The 16,993-nt window shown below is 29.4% G+C and overlaps 1 protein-coding gene across 1 annotated transcript in view; it reads left to right on the plus strand.

Annotated features, from left to right (window-relative positions):
* Positions 1–16,499, plus strand: part of LOC129908699 (galactokinase-like) — a 57,444-nt gene extending 40,945 nt beyond the window's left edge. Inside the window, exons 7-8 of the mRNA XM_055985397.1 lie at positions 9,767–9,876; positions 15,741–16,499. Of these exons, the coding sequence (XP_055841372.1) occupies positions 9,767–9,876; positions 15,741–16,028 (398 nt within the window). The 3' untranslated portion in view covers positions 16,029–16,499. The remainder of the gene's footprint in view (positions 1–9,766; positions 9,877–15,740) is intronic.
* Positions 16,500–16,993: the final 494 nt, after the last annotated feature.

Here is a 16,993-nt window from a genome sequence, read left to right on the forward strand (position 1 = left end):
TTTTGACGAACATATTTTGAAAAATTAAACCATCTGAAATACTGTCGACTTTTAAGGAGCCTTATAAACTAACATCTGAAATCAGGTGCTGAACTTTTAGCGACGTTCATCGATTTATAAGGCGTTATTGAGTCACAAAAAAAATGAAATAAATCAACAATCATGCTTTCAAATATTGCACATTTATGATTTTTGAGCGTTTCTCTAGCTTAGATATACCTACAATAATTATTATAATAATAACAATGTTCCATTTAACTATTTAGTACAGGTAAAATAGGCATTTATAAAAAAAAATTGTTACACTCATGAAACTCGACAAAAAGTTTGCTTTTGGGATAAGAACCAAGTACAAAAAAAAGTCTATAAAAAAAAGTTGGGTGGAAGGGTGTTTTTTCGCGGACAAGAGGGAGGAGCTGAAGGTCAAAAATATACTGAAAAAAATTGTTTGTTGAATATCAGCATATGACACATGTTTTCAAGGTATTTTTTGATGCTGAATCTAGTGACATAAAAATAAAGTCAATACGATTGCTCTAAGAAAAGTTATTTCCGATTAAAAACCAGGGTGCTTGTTTTTTGACCTCAACAGGTAAAATATAACCGAAACCCATGTGAAAAAACATGCTACACTGAAAAAATTTGGGATGAAGGTTTAAGATGAAACAGGGAAAAAGGATTCTTAAAGTTTTTAAAAATATTTTGGATGAAAAGGTGTTTTTTTGATAGGTTAAGTTGTGTGTGAGAAAGGTATCATAACAGTTAACTTAAATTTTATTAATTTTTAAAACTTGGAAAAAATTGTTACAATAATGAAAATTGGTAAAAATGTTTCATTTATAACAGAAAGCAAGAACTCAAAAGTCTATACAAATATTTTAGGTTAAAGGGTGTTTTTTTGGGAAATAGGGAAAAATCCGCAATAAGTCCGATAAAATCAATGGTATAAATGGTACCATTGGTACCCTTACGAAATTCATTCAATATGTATGTTCTCTTTCCCATGGGAACTACGAATAATGTAAGCCTATAAATTTTTTTTATGTGAAAGGGTGTTTTTTTAAAAGTAAAGAAAATATGGGTATATTTGAAAAAGTGTGAAATACTAGAGTAATGTTAGTGGTACCCTATTGAAATTTAGCAATTATGTTACTTTTAAGATAAGAAACAAGAATCTTAAGTGTCTATAAAAATATCATGGTTAGCAGGGTGTTTTTTTGAGTGAAAACAAAAATGATGGGTCACCCTAATGAAATTTAGTAAAAACATTGATTTTGGGATAGAAAGCAAGAACAAAGAGTTTTCATAAAAAAATTTTGGTGAAAGGGTGTTTTTTTTCGAAGAGACAGTAAAATCTGGAATTTCTCCCAAAAAGACAATGATTCATTTTATTTATGGTTTTGATGACAAATTAAACATTTATAAATAAGTTCTTACACGTTTTACGCGAATTGGCTCTTTGGGACCAATTACAGATTTTACTGTCTCTTCGAAAAAAACACCCTTCCACCCAACTTTTTTTTATAGACTTTTTTTTTGTAGTTGGTTCTTATCCCAAAAGCAAACTTTTTGCCAAGTTTCATGAGTGTAACAATTTTTTTTTTATATCTTGATTTTATGTACTATTTTACCTGTACTATTGGAAGAAGTTATTTTTCTCAAAACCGGATCTAGAGATTTAAATTAAAAAAAAAAAATTTAACGCTGTGGGCAAAAAGCCCCTCCTTTTAAAATAATTTTTGAACCCATACTTTTTTTCCGGTTTTTCTTGTTTAAAAATGAGTAGGTAGAATTAGATTTCAACATAAAATTGTAAACGGAATTTATTTATTAAAATTAAACAACATTCGAAAAATATACTAAGTATACATATTTTAAATTCCAAAAATAAATACCTAATTTAATTTGTTTTTAAATATTATCCAAAGATTTTTTTATAATATAAGTTTCGTATGTCTTAAGAATGGCTATTTTTTAGTTAATTATGAAATTTTGAATATCGTCGGTGAAACCAGAAAAGTGTGTAACTCCATTTTAGCAACACAAAAAACTCCCAAATCTCAAAACCATTTAAAAAGATGTTTTCGTCATTTTTAAGATATATTTTTTTTTTAAATTTCGCATCTACATGTAAAGTAATATAAAATCCTGCGTTGCAGAATATTCAACTTAAATTTAAGAATGAATAGTTAAAAAATATTTAAATATTGGGCCACTTTAGAAGCTCAAGTTTAGGCCCGGCCCAAAAATATTTCAAAAAATTAAAAAAAAAAAAATACTTACTCAAAGAAAAACTAAAAATCTTTCCAAAACTCCATGTTTAAAATTGTGTTTAGAAATTTTTTGGTGAGTAAGCAAGGCGTTTTTAAAAAACAAAACAAAAAAAAATCTAGGTAGGTATAACATTTTTAGCTACATTGGCTTCTTTAAGAAAATTAAATCTCAAATACCTGTCAATTATATTTTTTTAAATGTGATTTTCAAGACTAAAAGTGTAAAAAATTGTTGGATTTAGTGTCCATTTGGTGTAGTGTAAAAGTGTTTTAACGATTATAAATAGCGCCCTCCAACAGGATAGAAAGATTTGTACATTACCTTACGTAAAGTAGTGGTTTGACAGTTATCTTCACTTCGCTTTGAATGTTTTTAACTATTTCAAATACAATACATAACTAACTAGTCTATAACAAGCGGATAGTCAATACCTTAATTGCCATAATATAATATGTAGTTTTGAATTTATGATAGATCATATGAACATATTGACAAAATTTATGAAACCACCCTAAACACAAACTTATTTCTATAAATACACCTTTTGTGAACTCAGACTGTGACTGATATGTAAACTGATTGGCAGACAAACGAACAGGATCCGCTGTTTCGCATTCTTTTTTATCGGTTTTTTATTTTGTGTCTATAATCTTACCTGCATAGCAAGTAAATCCTCAAACTTTAGCATATGTTGCAAACTGTATCGTTTTTGGTAAAAAAAACTTAAATAAGTACCACTTTGTTTCGTTAAGTGCAACTAAGTAAAAGCAACCAATCTGTTACTCTCAAGTACATTGAACATTAGGCTGTGCCATTTTGAGGCAACTTTCGTTTTTCAAATAAAAAATCCAAAAAAGTCATAATTTCATATATTTTGAACTTTAAGTTTGAATAACTTCAAATGGGTTCACTCTATGATAAAATTTCTAAGATATATTTTATATAGCGTTCAATTTACTATAAGAATAATATTACAGTTAATTTTTACAATGCCTTATTGTAAAGTTAGAAAAATTAGAAAAAAAATGATTCTTTTCCCATGTTATTTATATGGAAAATAGAAAATTAGAAAAGGCACCTCTAAATATTAATATTAAGAGCTCATTTTTTGAGAGACTATTTTCTTCATATTTTCGAAAATATTGAGCCTGTTTTTTATTTGAAAAACGAAAGTTGCTTCAAAATGGCACAGCCTATTGAACATATAAAAATTCAGAATAGTTTACTTTTCTTCCCACTTTATTGTAAAACTATTTTTAAGCTAAGACAATATCCCTTTACCGTGCAGTGTTCTCCACACCTTTGTGCAAGCTTTATATATGCTTGTTCAAATATCAGATGAGGGTGTTTTATTTCCTTCTATTCATATCCTTTGTACCTATATAAACTTGCTCCTTTCTGTCATCGCTATATACTCTCTTTCACTCAAACCCGATGGGCATTCAAATTCAAATACACTCCACTCAATTGGATGGTTTTTATACTTCAGCACATTTCCGGTTCGGTTCCGCTTTCGTGTATTTTTTTTTTTCTTTCCCTCCATTTTTTCTGGGTATAAATTCCTACCAGGATACATGACTGCCATTCAAGGTAAGCAAATATGAAGCGATTATCTGCAATCAAACGCGATAAATTGCTCAGCCATCATCATCGGTATATGATATCCGGTGTACGGGTTGAGTAGAGCCTTCATCGGTCGTGGTCCTTCATACGTTTTTAGCCGAATTTTGATGCCATTGATATTTTCGGGTGCTCTGTGTGTGGAATGGAATTCGAAGGTTCGTCTGTGTGATATACTCGTACCTATAGACGCAAAAGCAGTCAAGCAGAGTATGTGGAAATTTATCACTAGCCCAGATCAGGCATTTTTGGTAGGTATATAACGGTTCTTTTAGCCGAAAACTACCGACGACGCGACGGCAAGACCATATCACCCTCGCAGCCTTTTCTTTATTGCAATGCATGGCTAGGAATTGGTTAAAGTTCGAACGTGGATCAAGTTTTTTTCCTTTTTTTGTTATTGTCGACAGAATTTCAGTGCGGTTCTTTTGGATTAGGAACGTAAGCATCGAACTTTTCTATGAGTTCTCTGGTTTGATTGGCTACCACCTACCACCCAAAAAAAAAAAAAGGATACAGGTAGCAGAGTTCTCCTTCGCCAAAATGATAATCTAAGACGATGGTGATTTTTTTGCTCCTTGGGTTTTCAATTTGATTGCCAAAATGCCCTCGTGATGGTAGTCCGTGACTGAATTCAAAGGTAGACTTCGTGGTTAGTGCAGCAGCCAGTAGGTAAAGCAGCATAGAAAATAGTTGCTCTTCATTGTGCCAGGCGGGCATTTCGTTCGTTCGGTCATGTCGACGGACAATTTTATGGTCTCCTTTTTGGACAAATTCACGTTTTTGGAGAGATTTGTTTTTGTCGTTTGCGGGACATTTAAGGAATTTTCAATTCCCAATTTCCTTGAGAGAGTTTTATATTAGAAAGTGTTTTCTTCCTATATAACCAACCAAGTTTGAGGGGTATTGGGTTGAGGTGAATATCGGGTGTGGGAATTGAATTGAACAAAACAAACGGTGACTGAGTGATTTGGGTGAGTAAGCAAGGTTTTTCTCTCTCACATTTTCTTTTTTTTCATTTTATTTTGAAGTTCCCCCTTAATAAAAAAAAGTTCTTTAGATAGGACGACGACTGACTACACGCTTTACGGATTTGATTCGACTAGATGAAGAGGAAAATTGACCGAAGTGAAATCAACTTAAGTGGACCTTGTGCAATTTTCCGTTTAATGAACTCTAAGAATAAGATAGATAGGTTTTTAAAGCGATGAAAAGCGTTTTGATGTGAAAAAGACTTTGTTGGGTGGTACTTTTTAGTAACAAAATAACCAACAAAATAGAAGATTCTGTTGAAGTTTTTTTTTTGCGTTTTTGTTTTATTTTAGAAAAATAAACTCAAACATTGTTTTGTTTGTCTAAAAATATAAACAACATTTTTGTTTGTCTGGGTCCAGGCATTTCAAAGGTATTTCTCTCCCAGGAAAAAATTATCTCATCTTATCTGTTCAAACTTGTCAGACAATATTGTAGGCCTTCTTCATTTACAGCTGGTTACACATACATAGAAATTGTTGCTTATGTAATAATTTGGCTTTAAATTTTCGACACATGCCATAATTTTCTAGTATGATTTTTAAATTAAATTAAATTATATCGGATACCATGGCGTATGCGTAACTTTTTTTTATACAAATGTTTATATCTCGCTAAATATAAGTGTTAACTGTAAAGTTAAAATTCTATATTAATGATAAAAGACTCCAGAGTTTAAAATTTACGGTACGAGGACGATATTTATGTTCAATGGGCGATATGTATAAAAAGAAGTACATAAATGCTTTTACTTGAATAATTGTCAACTATGTAGTGAATACTTATTAGTTTTGTTGTACCAATATTTTATATTTCTTATGCATATGGGCTTATGTCTTAACAATATGCATATGGGTTGTCTAGTGTTATCCGGTCAAAACAAAAGCTTAAAATTATAATTTTGTATTTTAAGAAGAAGAAGAAAAGGTACACAAGAATTTGTTTTTGTTTTATGGACTTTATGAAATAAATTCAATTTGATGTTTTGTTTTTGACATGTAGTCCAAAATAATGCGTTTCGTCCAGGCACAACAGTTGGGCTCATCAGTAAGATGCTGTTGTATCCTTCTTATACGCAAAATTTGTAGTTGATGATTACCAGGTCAAAAACAAAACATCAAATTTTGTTTTTTGTTTTTTTTTTTTTTGTTTTTGAAAAGCCATTGTTTCCTAACAAATTATATGAAAAAAACTATTCAAAAATTTGGATATGTATTCGTAATTTTCATAAATTTGATATTCTAATATGGTCAGAAAGTCAAGAACCTTTGTTTTAAATTATATTAGGTAAACAATTTTTCAGTATAGGTAGGTTTTTACATGGTACAACTTGCCCCGGAAAAATGTTACAACTAGCCCCAGCATGTAATTTTTTAAACAAAATCAATTTAAAAAAAAAAAGCGAAACTGATATAGACATAACATATACACGCAATTTGAGCCAAAACACAATTACATATAACAAAAAAACACTTAGCACTCTATCTTTTTCGGGTAAATAGGTAGACCAAAAATAAAATTTAAAAAAAAAGTTACAAACATGCTTTTTTTGGGCACCACTAGTATAACTTCTCACCCTGTCGTCTAATCTTCAACTGAAGAAAATGTGCCGGTAGATATGGAAAAATTGGCTCCGCGAAATTAGGCCCCAGGAAATAAGGCCCCAATAACAAAATGAAATAAGGCCCCAAAAAAATACACACAAAACAACAACAACGAAATTTCTCAAATTTTGGGGTGTTATTTCATTTTTTGGGGCCTTTTTTCATTTTGTTTTTGGGGCATAATTTCATTACGAAATAAGGCCCCCATGAAATTAGACCCCAACACTTATTTTGGGGCTTAATTTCATTTTATTTTAAAAACAATTTGGGACTTTATTTCATACTTCATAATTTACATAAAAATGCTATACTAAATTATCTTTCAAAAAAACTGTTGTAAAATTCCGCTTATCAACGACCCAGAATTGGCAAAGTATCGCATATTGTGGACTCCCTGTTGGTTTGCAGCAATATCTTTACATTGAAAAGCATTAGTAAGTAACAGAATAGCTGAAAAAAATCGCGCGATTTTTTCAGCAATTCTGTTACTTTGTAATGCTTTTCAATATAAACATCGTGCTGCACTGCAAACAAATGCCTTCCAATGTAAAAAACCATCAGGGATCATTGAAAAAAAGCATTAATAAGTAACAGAATAACCGAAAAAAAAACACAACAACAGTTTGAAACATCCTTGAGGAACAATTTTAAAAGTTCCGTCCATAAAGATGGTTCTGTTGGTTTGGGGTGATATTTCATTAAGAAAAATAAATTAATTATGAAAAAGAAAAATTGGGGTCTTATTTCATTTTTCTAAAAAAGTTCAAAACAAGTTGGGGCTTTATTTCATTTATTTTTGGGGCATATTTTCTTTATAAAAAAATACCCCAATTTGGGGCCTTATTTCATTTTTTCTTTTGGGGTCTTATTTCCTGGGGATTAATTTCGCGGAGCCGAAAAATTGAACATTTTTCTCCTTTACGCGTTTCTTAATATTGAAAGGAACATCGTTTTTTTTAACTGTTAATTTGTACCCCTGTTACTTTTAGCCCCACTCCCCCCTACACTAAAAAAAAATATTTATTGAATATTCTGAAAAAAATTCGACATAGCTAAAACTTGTAAGAAATTCGACGAATATTCAAGCAAATTATTTAATGCACACATTTTGCATTGATTTTTTTTTTTTTCAATGCAAACAATTTTTATTTGCAATAAAATTTTGTTTTAATGCAAAATATTTTTTTTTTGCAATGCAAATTTAATTTTATTTTAAATGCAAATATATTTCAGTTGCAATAACATTTTTTTTGCAACTTTTTTTTAATGCAAATATTTTTCAGTTCCAATTTAATTTTTTTGTAATGCAAGTTTTTAAAACATATTTTTTTTTAATGCAAACATTTCTTATTTGCAATAAATATTTTCTTTTAAATTTGTAATGCAAAACAAAAGCATTGAAAAAAAAATAATTTTTTCCAACCCTGGTGCGACGAAGCTTATGGAAAAAATATTTAATGCACACATTTTACATTGACTTTTTTAATGTAAACAATTTAATTTTTTTTTATAAAAAAATATTTTTTTTCATAAGGTACAATAAACTATTTTTACAGTAAATATTTTTACAGTAAATATTTTTCTAAAAAGTGTTCCATGTAGTTTCATTATAAAATGGAAAAGAGAAAAAAGATAATACATTTCACTTAATAATCATATCTTACATTTTCAACGCACAAAAAAAAAGACAAAAAATACAATATAACTGAAATCTAAGGGGAAAGAGGTATTTCTGTGAAACCCCGTACAAAGACAAACAAGGATATTCCAAAAAATAATCAAACGACACAGCATCTTTTTTTCTGTACCTAAGTTTTAACTTTCAATGCAACCAACAAAAATATAAAGCGGAAATAAGTATGGACTTTATATTTGAGGATATGTCATTGGCAGAGCGATTAACTTTTTTGGAGTTTTGCCAACTATCTATATATTTTTTTTTCTAGGTTAATGGATAGAAAGATAACTGGATTTTAACGATAAGAAAATTCCACCATTCCTTCAAGACGGAATTTAATTTTTTCGGTTATAACTTTTAGAAGTTTAAAATTATAGGAATTTTTTGTTTTTTTTTCTGGTAACAGTTGCAGTTTATTGTAATGATAATGCAAATGTGCAGTCTAAACATAATGTTACATTAAAATGGATATATTTTTAGATTGTTCAAGATTGTAAGATTGTTTTCTTTCTCATGGTATCAAATAAAAAAAAGGAAGACAGAAAAAAAACAGAAAGAAGAATTTTTGGAAATAATCGTTGATATTACATTTGGACGACAACGACTAGAAAGGTTGCCATTCTTGCAGAAGCATATTGTCAAATATCTCTTCTCTTCCATAAAAAGGTTTAATTTTTACTGTTATTGGACATTATGGGCTATAAAATTCTAATGTAATAACAATACTATTCATAGAACATACAAAAACTAGCATTCCTTGAATTTAATTTCAAATGAAAAGAAGAGGCCCTAACGCTGATTCTTGAGGAACACCGATTTTTTTTTTACTCCTTAATTTTTTCAAGTAAAAACTCCATTTTGGTGCCTTTTTGTTCCAACTTAAGCTCTTAATATATATCTTTACCACATTGATGGCCAAACTACAGTAAGTCTCCTTAATGAGTATGGCTTCTATAAGACTTTTATGAATGCAAGTTCACTTGAAAATCCCTATCAGACAACTATTGAAAAACAATATTTTGCAGAAACTGTGATTTAAAAGCAATTAGAAAGTATAAGTTCCAACAAAGGGCCAATATCAAAGGACTAAATCATATTATGTGGGTAGTCAAGACCACCAACAACTATGCTCATTAAAATACTTCAAAACCTAAGAACATTGAACATTTTATACAAAGTCAAAGGACACCAACGAAAGTTAATACTAATAAATTAAATTTCATCAAACTTGATTGTCCTTTGTCGTGTTTTGTTTGGCAAAAGTTATATTCCTTTAATTATGTCCAACAGCAAGAAAATGAACCAAAAATTCTAGAGAAATGATAATATTTCCAGTAAAAAAAAACTTTACTAGAGATGGACCATCATCAAGCTTTTGATGGTTACCTGGGAAAGGATTTTTTGTATCCTTTTGTGGGTTTTTTATACAAAAACACTATTTTTTTGTTATTTCATTTGATCTCTCTTTTATATATAAGTCAGAGACAGAGAACCAACCCTTTTATATCTTATACTACTCGCATTGATTTTAATTTGACATTTTCCTTTTCATTTGCAGCCTTGGATGGAGCTGAGGAAGTGCTATTGAAAAGAGCCAGACACGTCATTACGGAAATTAAGCGCACACAACTGGCTTGCGAGGCAATGCGGGACTGTAATTTCGAAGAGGTGAGTTGTTGCGAGTATCCTTTAGTCCTTTACCTTTAGTTGTTTTTATATTCACACAAGAATGCAAGTGTATAGTGTGTTGTATGATGATGGTCTCTGGAAAGTGTCAATAGGGTTGATAATATTGCCTTGCCTTTTGCGAGTTGCACTGAGAGCTGTATCGCAGGATGCAGGTGAATTTGGTCCTGATGGTGGAGAGTTACTTTTTCGACTTTTCTCTTATTATTTTTTTTTTGTTTTTGTCATTTTTTTCAGGTTTTATTAAAATTCTTTTGGTAAGGTTTTTTTTGTTTTTTGTTTTTCCTTCTAATTACGCAGGGAGTTGTGTGTACTGTGAGAGCTCAACTCTCTCTCTCTGCGAATGATGATGTGTTTCCTTTTATATCAATGGAACTTCCGGCTCCTTTTAATTTGGTTATAATACCTTTTTTGAAAACATAGCGCTGATGCTGTGTGCTGCACTCTCCATTCAACCGGGTCTATATTTCTTTTTTATAAAGGTGTTATATTCTCGGTAGGCGCATATTCCTTTTTGTGCTACTTTATGAGAAGTTTTCTTTTTGTTTCAAAACGTAAAAAGGATTAAAAAAAATATTTTTTTTTTCTCTTTGCGGAAGTAAATTAAATTGCAAGAAATAAATTTAATATTAAACCAAATAGGTAATTCAAAAAAAATGTATGCAGTCATGTATTATTGAGTCAATATTTTTTTGTTTCTATAACCAATCTAAAATTATTTATAGTGGCTAAAAAATTTGTATCATCCTTCCAGTCATTTAAAATAAGGACAAAATTCAACTCTTATTTATTTTTTCGAAGTAAATTAAATTTAATTTTAAATTATGTTAAATAAAAAAAAAAAATCAAATAAAGATGAAGATGAAGCTTAATAAATGAATCAACAACAAATTCACAATTTCAAAAAAAAAAAAAGTCCATCTCTTAAAACATTGGGTTTTAAAAAATTTTGTTTTAAATTTAAAAATGTATCATTTGCGAATTTATGATTTGTATTAAAATTTTATAAAATTGTATATAATTTACTATTAAAGTACAAGTTGCTGAAATTCTTAAAACTAGTAAAATGTTACAATTTTTATATACAAAATTGGCCCGTTTTACAATAACGAGTACTTCTGAAAAATGTATCGGACGCCCCAAAATAGTTCATCAAGATGAATTTTTAGAAAATAATTTTTCAACATCCTTGTTGATAATAAAAAAATAATTATTTTATAAGTAACTAGCTGACCCGGCGGACTTCGTTCCGCCATTTTTTGTATTTATTTTTAATTTTCGACTCTATAATTAGTTAACATTTTAAATGAAAAAGGGAATCAAAACTTGAAAAGTTCGTAAAATGAGTTTAAAAATATTCACTTTTAAACTTTTAGCAAAAGTGGCCTATGTAAAATATGGCCTATGTTAAAAACGGCCAAAAAACTTAGGACAAAAAAAATTGTTTTTCCCGTTATTCGGTTAAAAATCATTTTAAAAATTTAAATTTTGTACATGCATGCGCATGATTGAAACCTATATTTCCTATAAGTTTGAGATTTTTTGCAGACTTTAAAAAATTCCAAAAAAATGAAAGACTACTCAAAAATGTCCCTAAAAATTAGGTTGTTTTTCTAAATTTTTTATTTCAAAATAAAGGGCCTATGAAAAAAATCCGTTTTAGACCCCTAATTTTTTTTTAATATCTTTCTCATGGTGTAACTCAAATTTCTGTGCAAAATTTTGCGTACCTCTAATTAGTCTTTTGTCGAAGGTCTATGACTGCAAAAAAAAACCTTCACAAATTGGTTTTGAAATTTTTTTTGAATTTTTTCAATACCTTTTTTAACTATTGAATAAATTTGTCTATCATTTAAAAAAAAGTCAACTCTTTACGACTTACCGTTTATAAAATAGCCTCTTTTTTCAATGTCGTGTTACCCCTATTTACCCTATAAAATCTTAAATTTTTTTTTTGCCTTAAACCTTCTCCACTTATACCTCTTTGATTAAAAAATTAAGAAAATAAGTCAGCCGGTGTGGCCGGTTAGCGAACGTACACAAAACCAAACTTTAATATATATAATAGATTATAAATTTAAAAAAAGTTAAAAATAAAAGCATGCAATTCATAAAATTCAATGACCCATTTTAGAAAAATTTAATTAATTTAGAAAAATCAGTTACCATTATTTGACGTATATAAGTTATGGTAATCGTTAAACACTGTAAAAAATGCAGAAAAGACAACCAGTACGTTTTTATTTTGAATGTCAGAAATATTTTCGACAAAAATAGAGATACAATAATTCGAGTTTTAAAAGCAATCTCTGTAAGTCTTAGGGTTTCCCAAAAAAGTTTCTTCAAAAATAGCTAATTTTTTCGAAATAGAATATATTTTAAATTATGTTTTTAACACAAATCCACCATAAAAAGTAGTATTCGTTCCAATTTTAGTACATGATTTTTTTTAGATATTTACTCTAATGAAAACTGTGAGAGACTTCAATCCAACATTTTGAGTCAAAAAGTTAAAAAAAAGTTACATTTTTATAAGCAAAAAATGTAGGAAAGCTTTAAGAGCACAAAATATTTATCTAAATCATTTGTGTTAATAGTGGTAGTGGCATTAATGGAGTGAATATAAATAAAATGAAAACATGAACAGAATGCCAAAGTTAATGTGAATTTAAATTTGATCACCTTACACTGAAAATAATAAATTTCATAAAATTACGAAAATCGTTTCATACACTACATTTTCGTTGGCCCAACGAAACTTTCGTTGGCTCAACGAAAATATGTAATTTTTCGTAATATGAAAACCTTCATCAATTAATGAAAACGTTTCATACACTTTTTCTCCCCTTTTAGTGCCAAAAAATCCAATTCAATGAAAAGATTCATCAATTAACAAAAAATTTCATACTCATTTTAAAGAATAAAATTAAGAATTTATTCCTTACTTTATCAAAGTTTTAATTAAGTAACGAAAAAATTCATTAACTTATGAAATTCAACATTAACCATAAGCTTATGAAAATTCTTCATATGCTAATGAAATATTACATTGGCTTATGAAAAAATACATCAGTGAAATAAAAAAAAATCGTTGCCTTACAAAAAAAAAAAAAAAACGTAGACTTGTGTGCATTTCTGTTTTAATGATTAAAAATTTAATCTTGTTGGATATAGCTAGTTCACATTAGGTTTTTGTTTAAAAATCTATGTAAGTTGAGCTGAATATAAAAAATATTTGCGTTTTGACAAGGTGTCTCACGATAAGTCCAAGTGAGCTCCACCGGGTCGAAACGCCAATTTTTGGTTTGGACTGTATTAAATTAATAATTTAACAAGTCCAATAAATATATACTATAATCTACTAAAAAAAAAATTAATAGGTACAACGAAAAGTTTCGTTAGCTAACGAATATTTTTTCGTAATTTAATTAAAATATTCATCAAATTTACGAAAAAATTCGTTAGCTTACGAAAGTTTTAATTAAATTTTACGTTAATCGATGAAAAAATTTCGTAAACTGATGTAAAACTTCATTAATTTTCGATCAAAAATTTGTATGAAAAATTTCATTAAAATACGAAAGTTTTCGTTAATTGATGAAGTTCTTCATTAACGTATGAAAGCCATTTCGTTGAGCCAATTAAATTTTTCATCGGCTGAAAATTAATTAAATTTTCGTTGGCTCAACGAATTTTTTCGTTGTATTTACGTAAGGATTTGGTTCAGTGTAGTATTTGAGCCTTACTCATCATTGTTTTCGCTATCCACTGATAAGTCAGAAGACAAAAGTCACAAATCAGAATTTGTTTCAAAATACCATTAGTTTTGTTGACCACTAAGATTTGGAAATATCAAAAATTTCTATTGCCAATATCTTTGAGAATAAAAAATTAATATAGTTTTAGTTATAAATATCATAGGTTTTTGACTAGATCAGAATGCATATCGTCTGTGACGCTCAAAGTGTGGAACTCAATTTTTTTTTTCGAAAATATGATTTTTATGCAATTTGTTTGATATAATGTAAATAAATAGGTACATATTAAATGAATAATATATTAACAAAAATTTAGAAAACACAAAAACGTTAATATCAGTCGAGTCATATTCATTTCATATAATGACACGGGAAGACGATATTTTAACGCATTTATTTTGATATAAGAATTAATTTCCACCCACTAAGCACTAGTTAATTAAATTTGTTGTTAAAAATACTGTGTATAGTACTCACCACCTACAACTTATTACTTAACACTTAGCGTTTTGCTAGTACCCATTTCAAATTATCAATAAATTATCCATTACCCACTTCCCATTACCCATTTTCCATTACTCAATACACATTACTCGTAACCCATTAGCCATTACCCATTGCACATTCCCGATTGCCCATTACCCAATGGTTAATTTGGTACCGAGTGTGATTTTGAGCCGTAGCTTTGTAGGTGGGTGTGAATTGTATGATAAAAAAAACCATGTGTGCAATTCACACGTGTTAGAAGTGAAACCTTAAAAAATCATTTTTCTTGCAAAGAAAATCGAAAAAACCTACCTTTTTTATTCCAACAACCTATAACAAATTTTATATCACCTTTTATATGACGCTTCAATAATGTATGTATCTACCATGACTACCAAAAAAGTAAGAATTTTTTAAAGCCAACCATGTCGAAATTTCAAAATGAGACTACGGTATACTTTATTCACTGGTGGCTGATCTGATTCATCATCGGCAACAGATCTCCACAGGTGATTTGAGGTATTTTTCAATTTTTTTTCAATTTAAGATTAAGTAACTTGTAGAGCACGTACCGTTATGTGTGATATATTAAATAAAAGGTTATGTTATCAGCATGCGTATTAAAGTTAATTCAAATTTGTATGTGCACTAGATCAAAAGATATAACGTGTATAGAAAAAGAACATTTTTTTACCGTTATCTCAGAATTTTGCATATGAAATTAATTGAAATTTTGTACATTTATAGTTTATTTAATTACCTATCTACAGTACAAATTTCATTCATCTATCTTTTAAATAAAAACATTATAACAAGTTTAATGTTCGTGTCGCGTTTTCGTTTCATCTTGTTTCAAATCACTACGATACTAAAGAAGTTTTCACTTCAAAAACTTGGGATGTTTCCAATTTGTAAACCACTACTTTTATGGGCCAGTTTTTTTTAAAGAAAGTAATGTATGTAAGACGTTTAGTAAAAGCTCATGCAGAACCGAAATTTTTCAACGAAAATCAAAAGTATCTATGACTTATTTATTCAGAACTTTACATCAAAAATTGTCTTATACTCTTTTTTTTTATAAAGACATCATTAATTATATAGATAACTTACTTTAAGCTCTGGAATCTTACAAACCTTGAAAACGCTCGTAATTAAAAAGTTGTCTACTATGACAGTTTGCAGTAGTGTGTAGATCCCTCCATGGGGAGAATATCTCTTTTTCTGTTTTTAAAGTAATTAAAGTGGTTTACTATGGTTAGTTTTCAGAAGTTCTTTGTTTCAAAGGGATAACTTTGGACATACCACCTATAAACCAGGATTTCCAATTTTCGAAATCAAAGAACTTTAATTCGAAAAAAAAACCACCAGGTTTCTCAATTTGAAGTAAGGTCCTTTGGCCATTGGGAAATGTGTTTGGAAAGGTACCAAACATCTTAAATCTCTCCTGTATTGTCAACATGAATTAAATCAATCTTATTTTGATTCCTTGCATTTTCTTTCAACATCACAAACACTAACAAACAAACTGATGATGATACAAACATATAAATTTCATTTTCTTATCCTATATCCATTTCTTCTTCTTCTCTCTTCTTGTTGCAGATGGGTAAACTAATGACTCAGTCTCATGTGTCACTACGTGACGACTTTGCAGTGTCGTGCGACGAGCTGGATGTCCTTGTGGCATCAGCCATTAATTGTGCCGGCGTACTGGGATCACGTATGACTGGTGGTGGATTTGGTGGCTGTACGGTGACACTAGTTGGTCAAAGTTCAGTTGGGAATGTGATCGCAAGGATGCGAGAAAATTTCAACGAAAAATTCAATAATAGTGGACAGAATCTGGAATTTTACATCTGTACTCCCAGCGATGGAACTAGGAGAATTTAATTTTGAATTGAATCCGTGAAGTGCAACTAACAGCAGCAGCAGCCAACAGCATTCACCATCGCATCATCACATTGCCACTAGCAGCGCAAGCAAGCAATCCGTGTGGCATCGCATCTTTCATCGGCATGAACTATCAACTGATGCAGCATCAGCAGGGATTGTCTGATAAAAACTTTTCCTCTCTCTCACCATCATCATCGACGTGATGGTGATGAAGGGATAAATTATTTTATTTTTTTTTTTTTTTCATTTTCAACTCCATGAGTCAAAAGTTGTGTTTTCGTTTTACTTTCTTTTTTTTTTTTATTTTGTTCGTTTGTTTGCGATGCGATTGTTGAATTGTGTTAAAAATATATAAAAAAATATCAACTTTTTATTTTCTATAATATTAATCCCCATATTGTGTACATTACTTAACTTTACGTGTGTTTTTTTGGTTCAAAAAATATAAATTTTTTAAAATTCAGGTAACTTTGTAATTGTGTTTGTTGAGTTTTTTTTGGAACTTTAGGTATTTTATGAAATAGGTTTAGTACAGGTAAAATGGTTCAAAAATTAGCAAATAAAGAAAATGTTAATCTCATGAAACTTGACAAAAAGTTTGCTTTTGGGATAAGAATCAAGGATCTAAAGAGTCTTTAACAACATCATTATTAAAAGGGTGTTTTTTAGAGTTTTCATACAAAAATTTAGGTAAAAGGGTGTTTTTTTCCAATTTTTTTTTATTAGTCTCGGGTGTTTTTTTCCAATTTTTTTTTTTATTAGTCTCGCAAGACCAACGATTCGTGTTTAACGTCTAAGAACTTAATTATAATAATTTTAAATTAATTTGTCATCTTAATAAGGAATAAAATCAATCATTGGATTTTTTTGACCAATTACAGATTTTACTATCTCTTCGAAAAAACACCCTTTCACCCAATTTTTTTTCATAACAACTCTTTATTCTTGTTTTTTTCCAAATT

Source organism: Episyrphus balteatus, chromosome 2 (assembly GCF_945859705.1).
Source record: "Episyrphus balteatus chromosome 2, idEpiBalt1.1, whole genome shotgun sequence".
Taxonomy (NCBI): Eukaryota; Metazoa; Arthropoda; class Insecta; order Diptera; family Syrphidae; genus Episyrphus; species Episyrphus balteatus.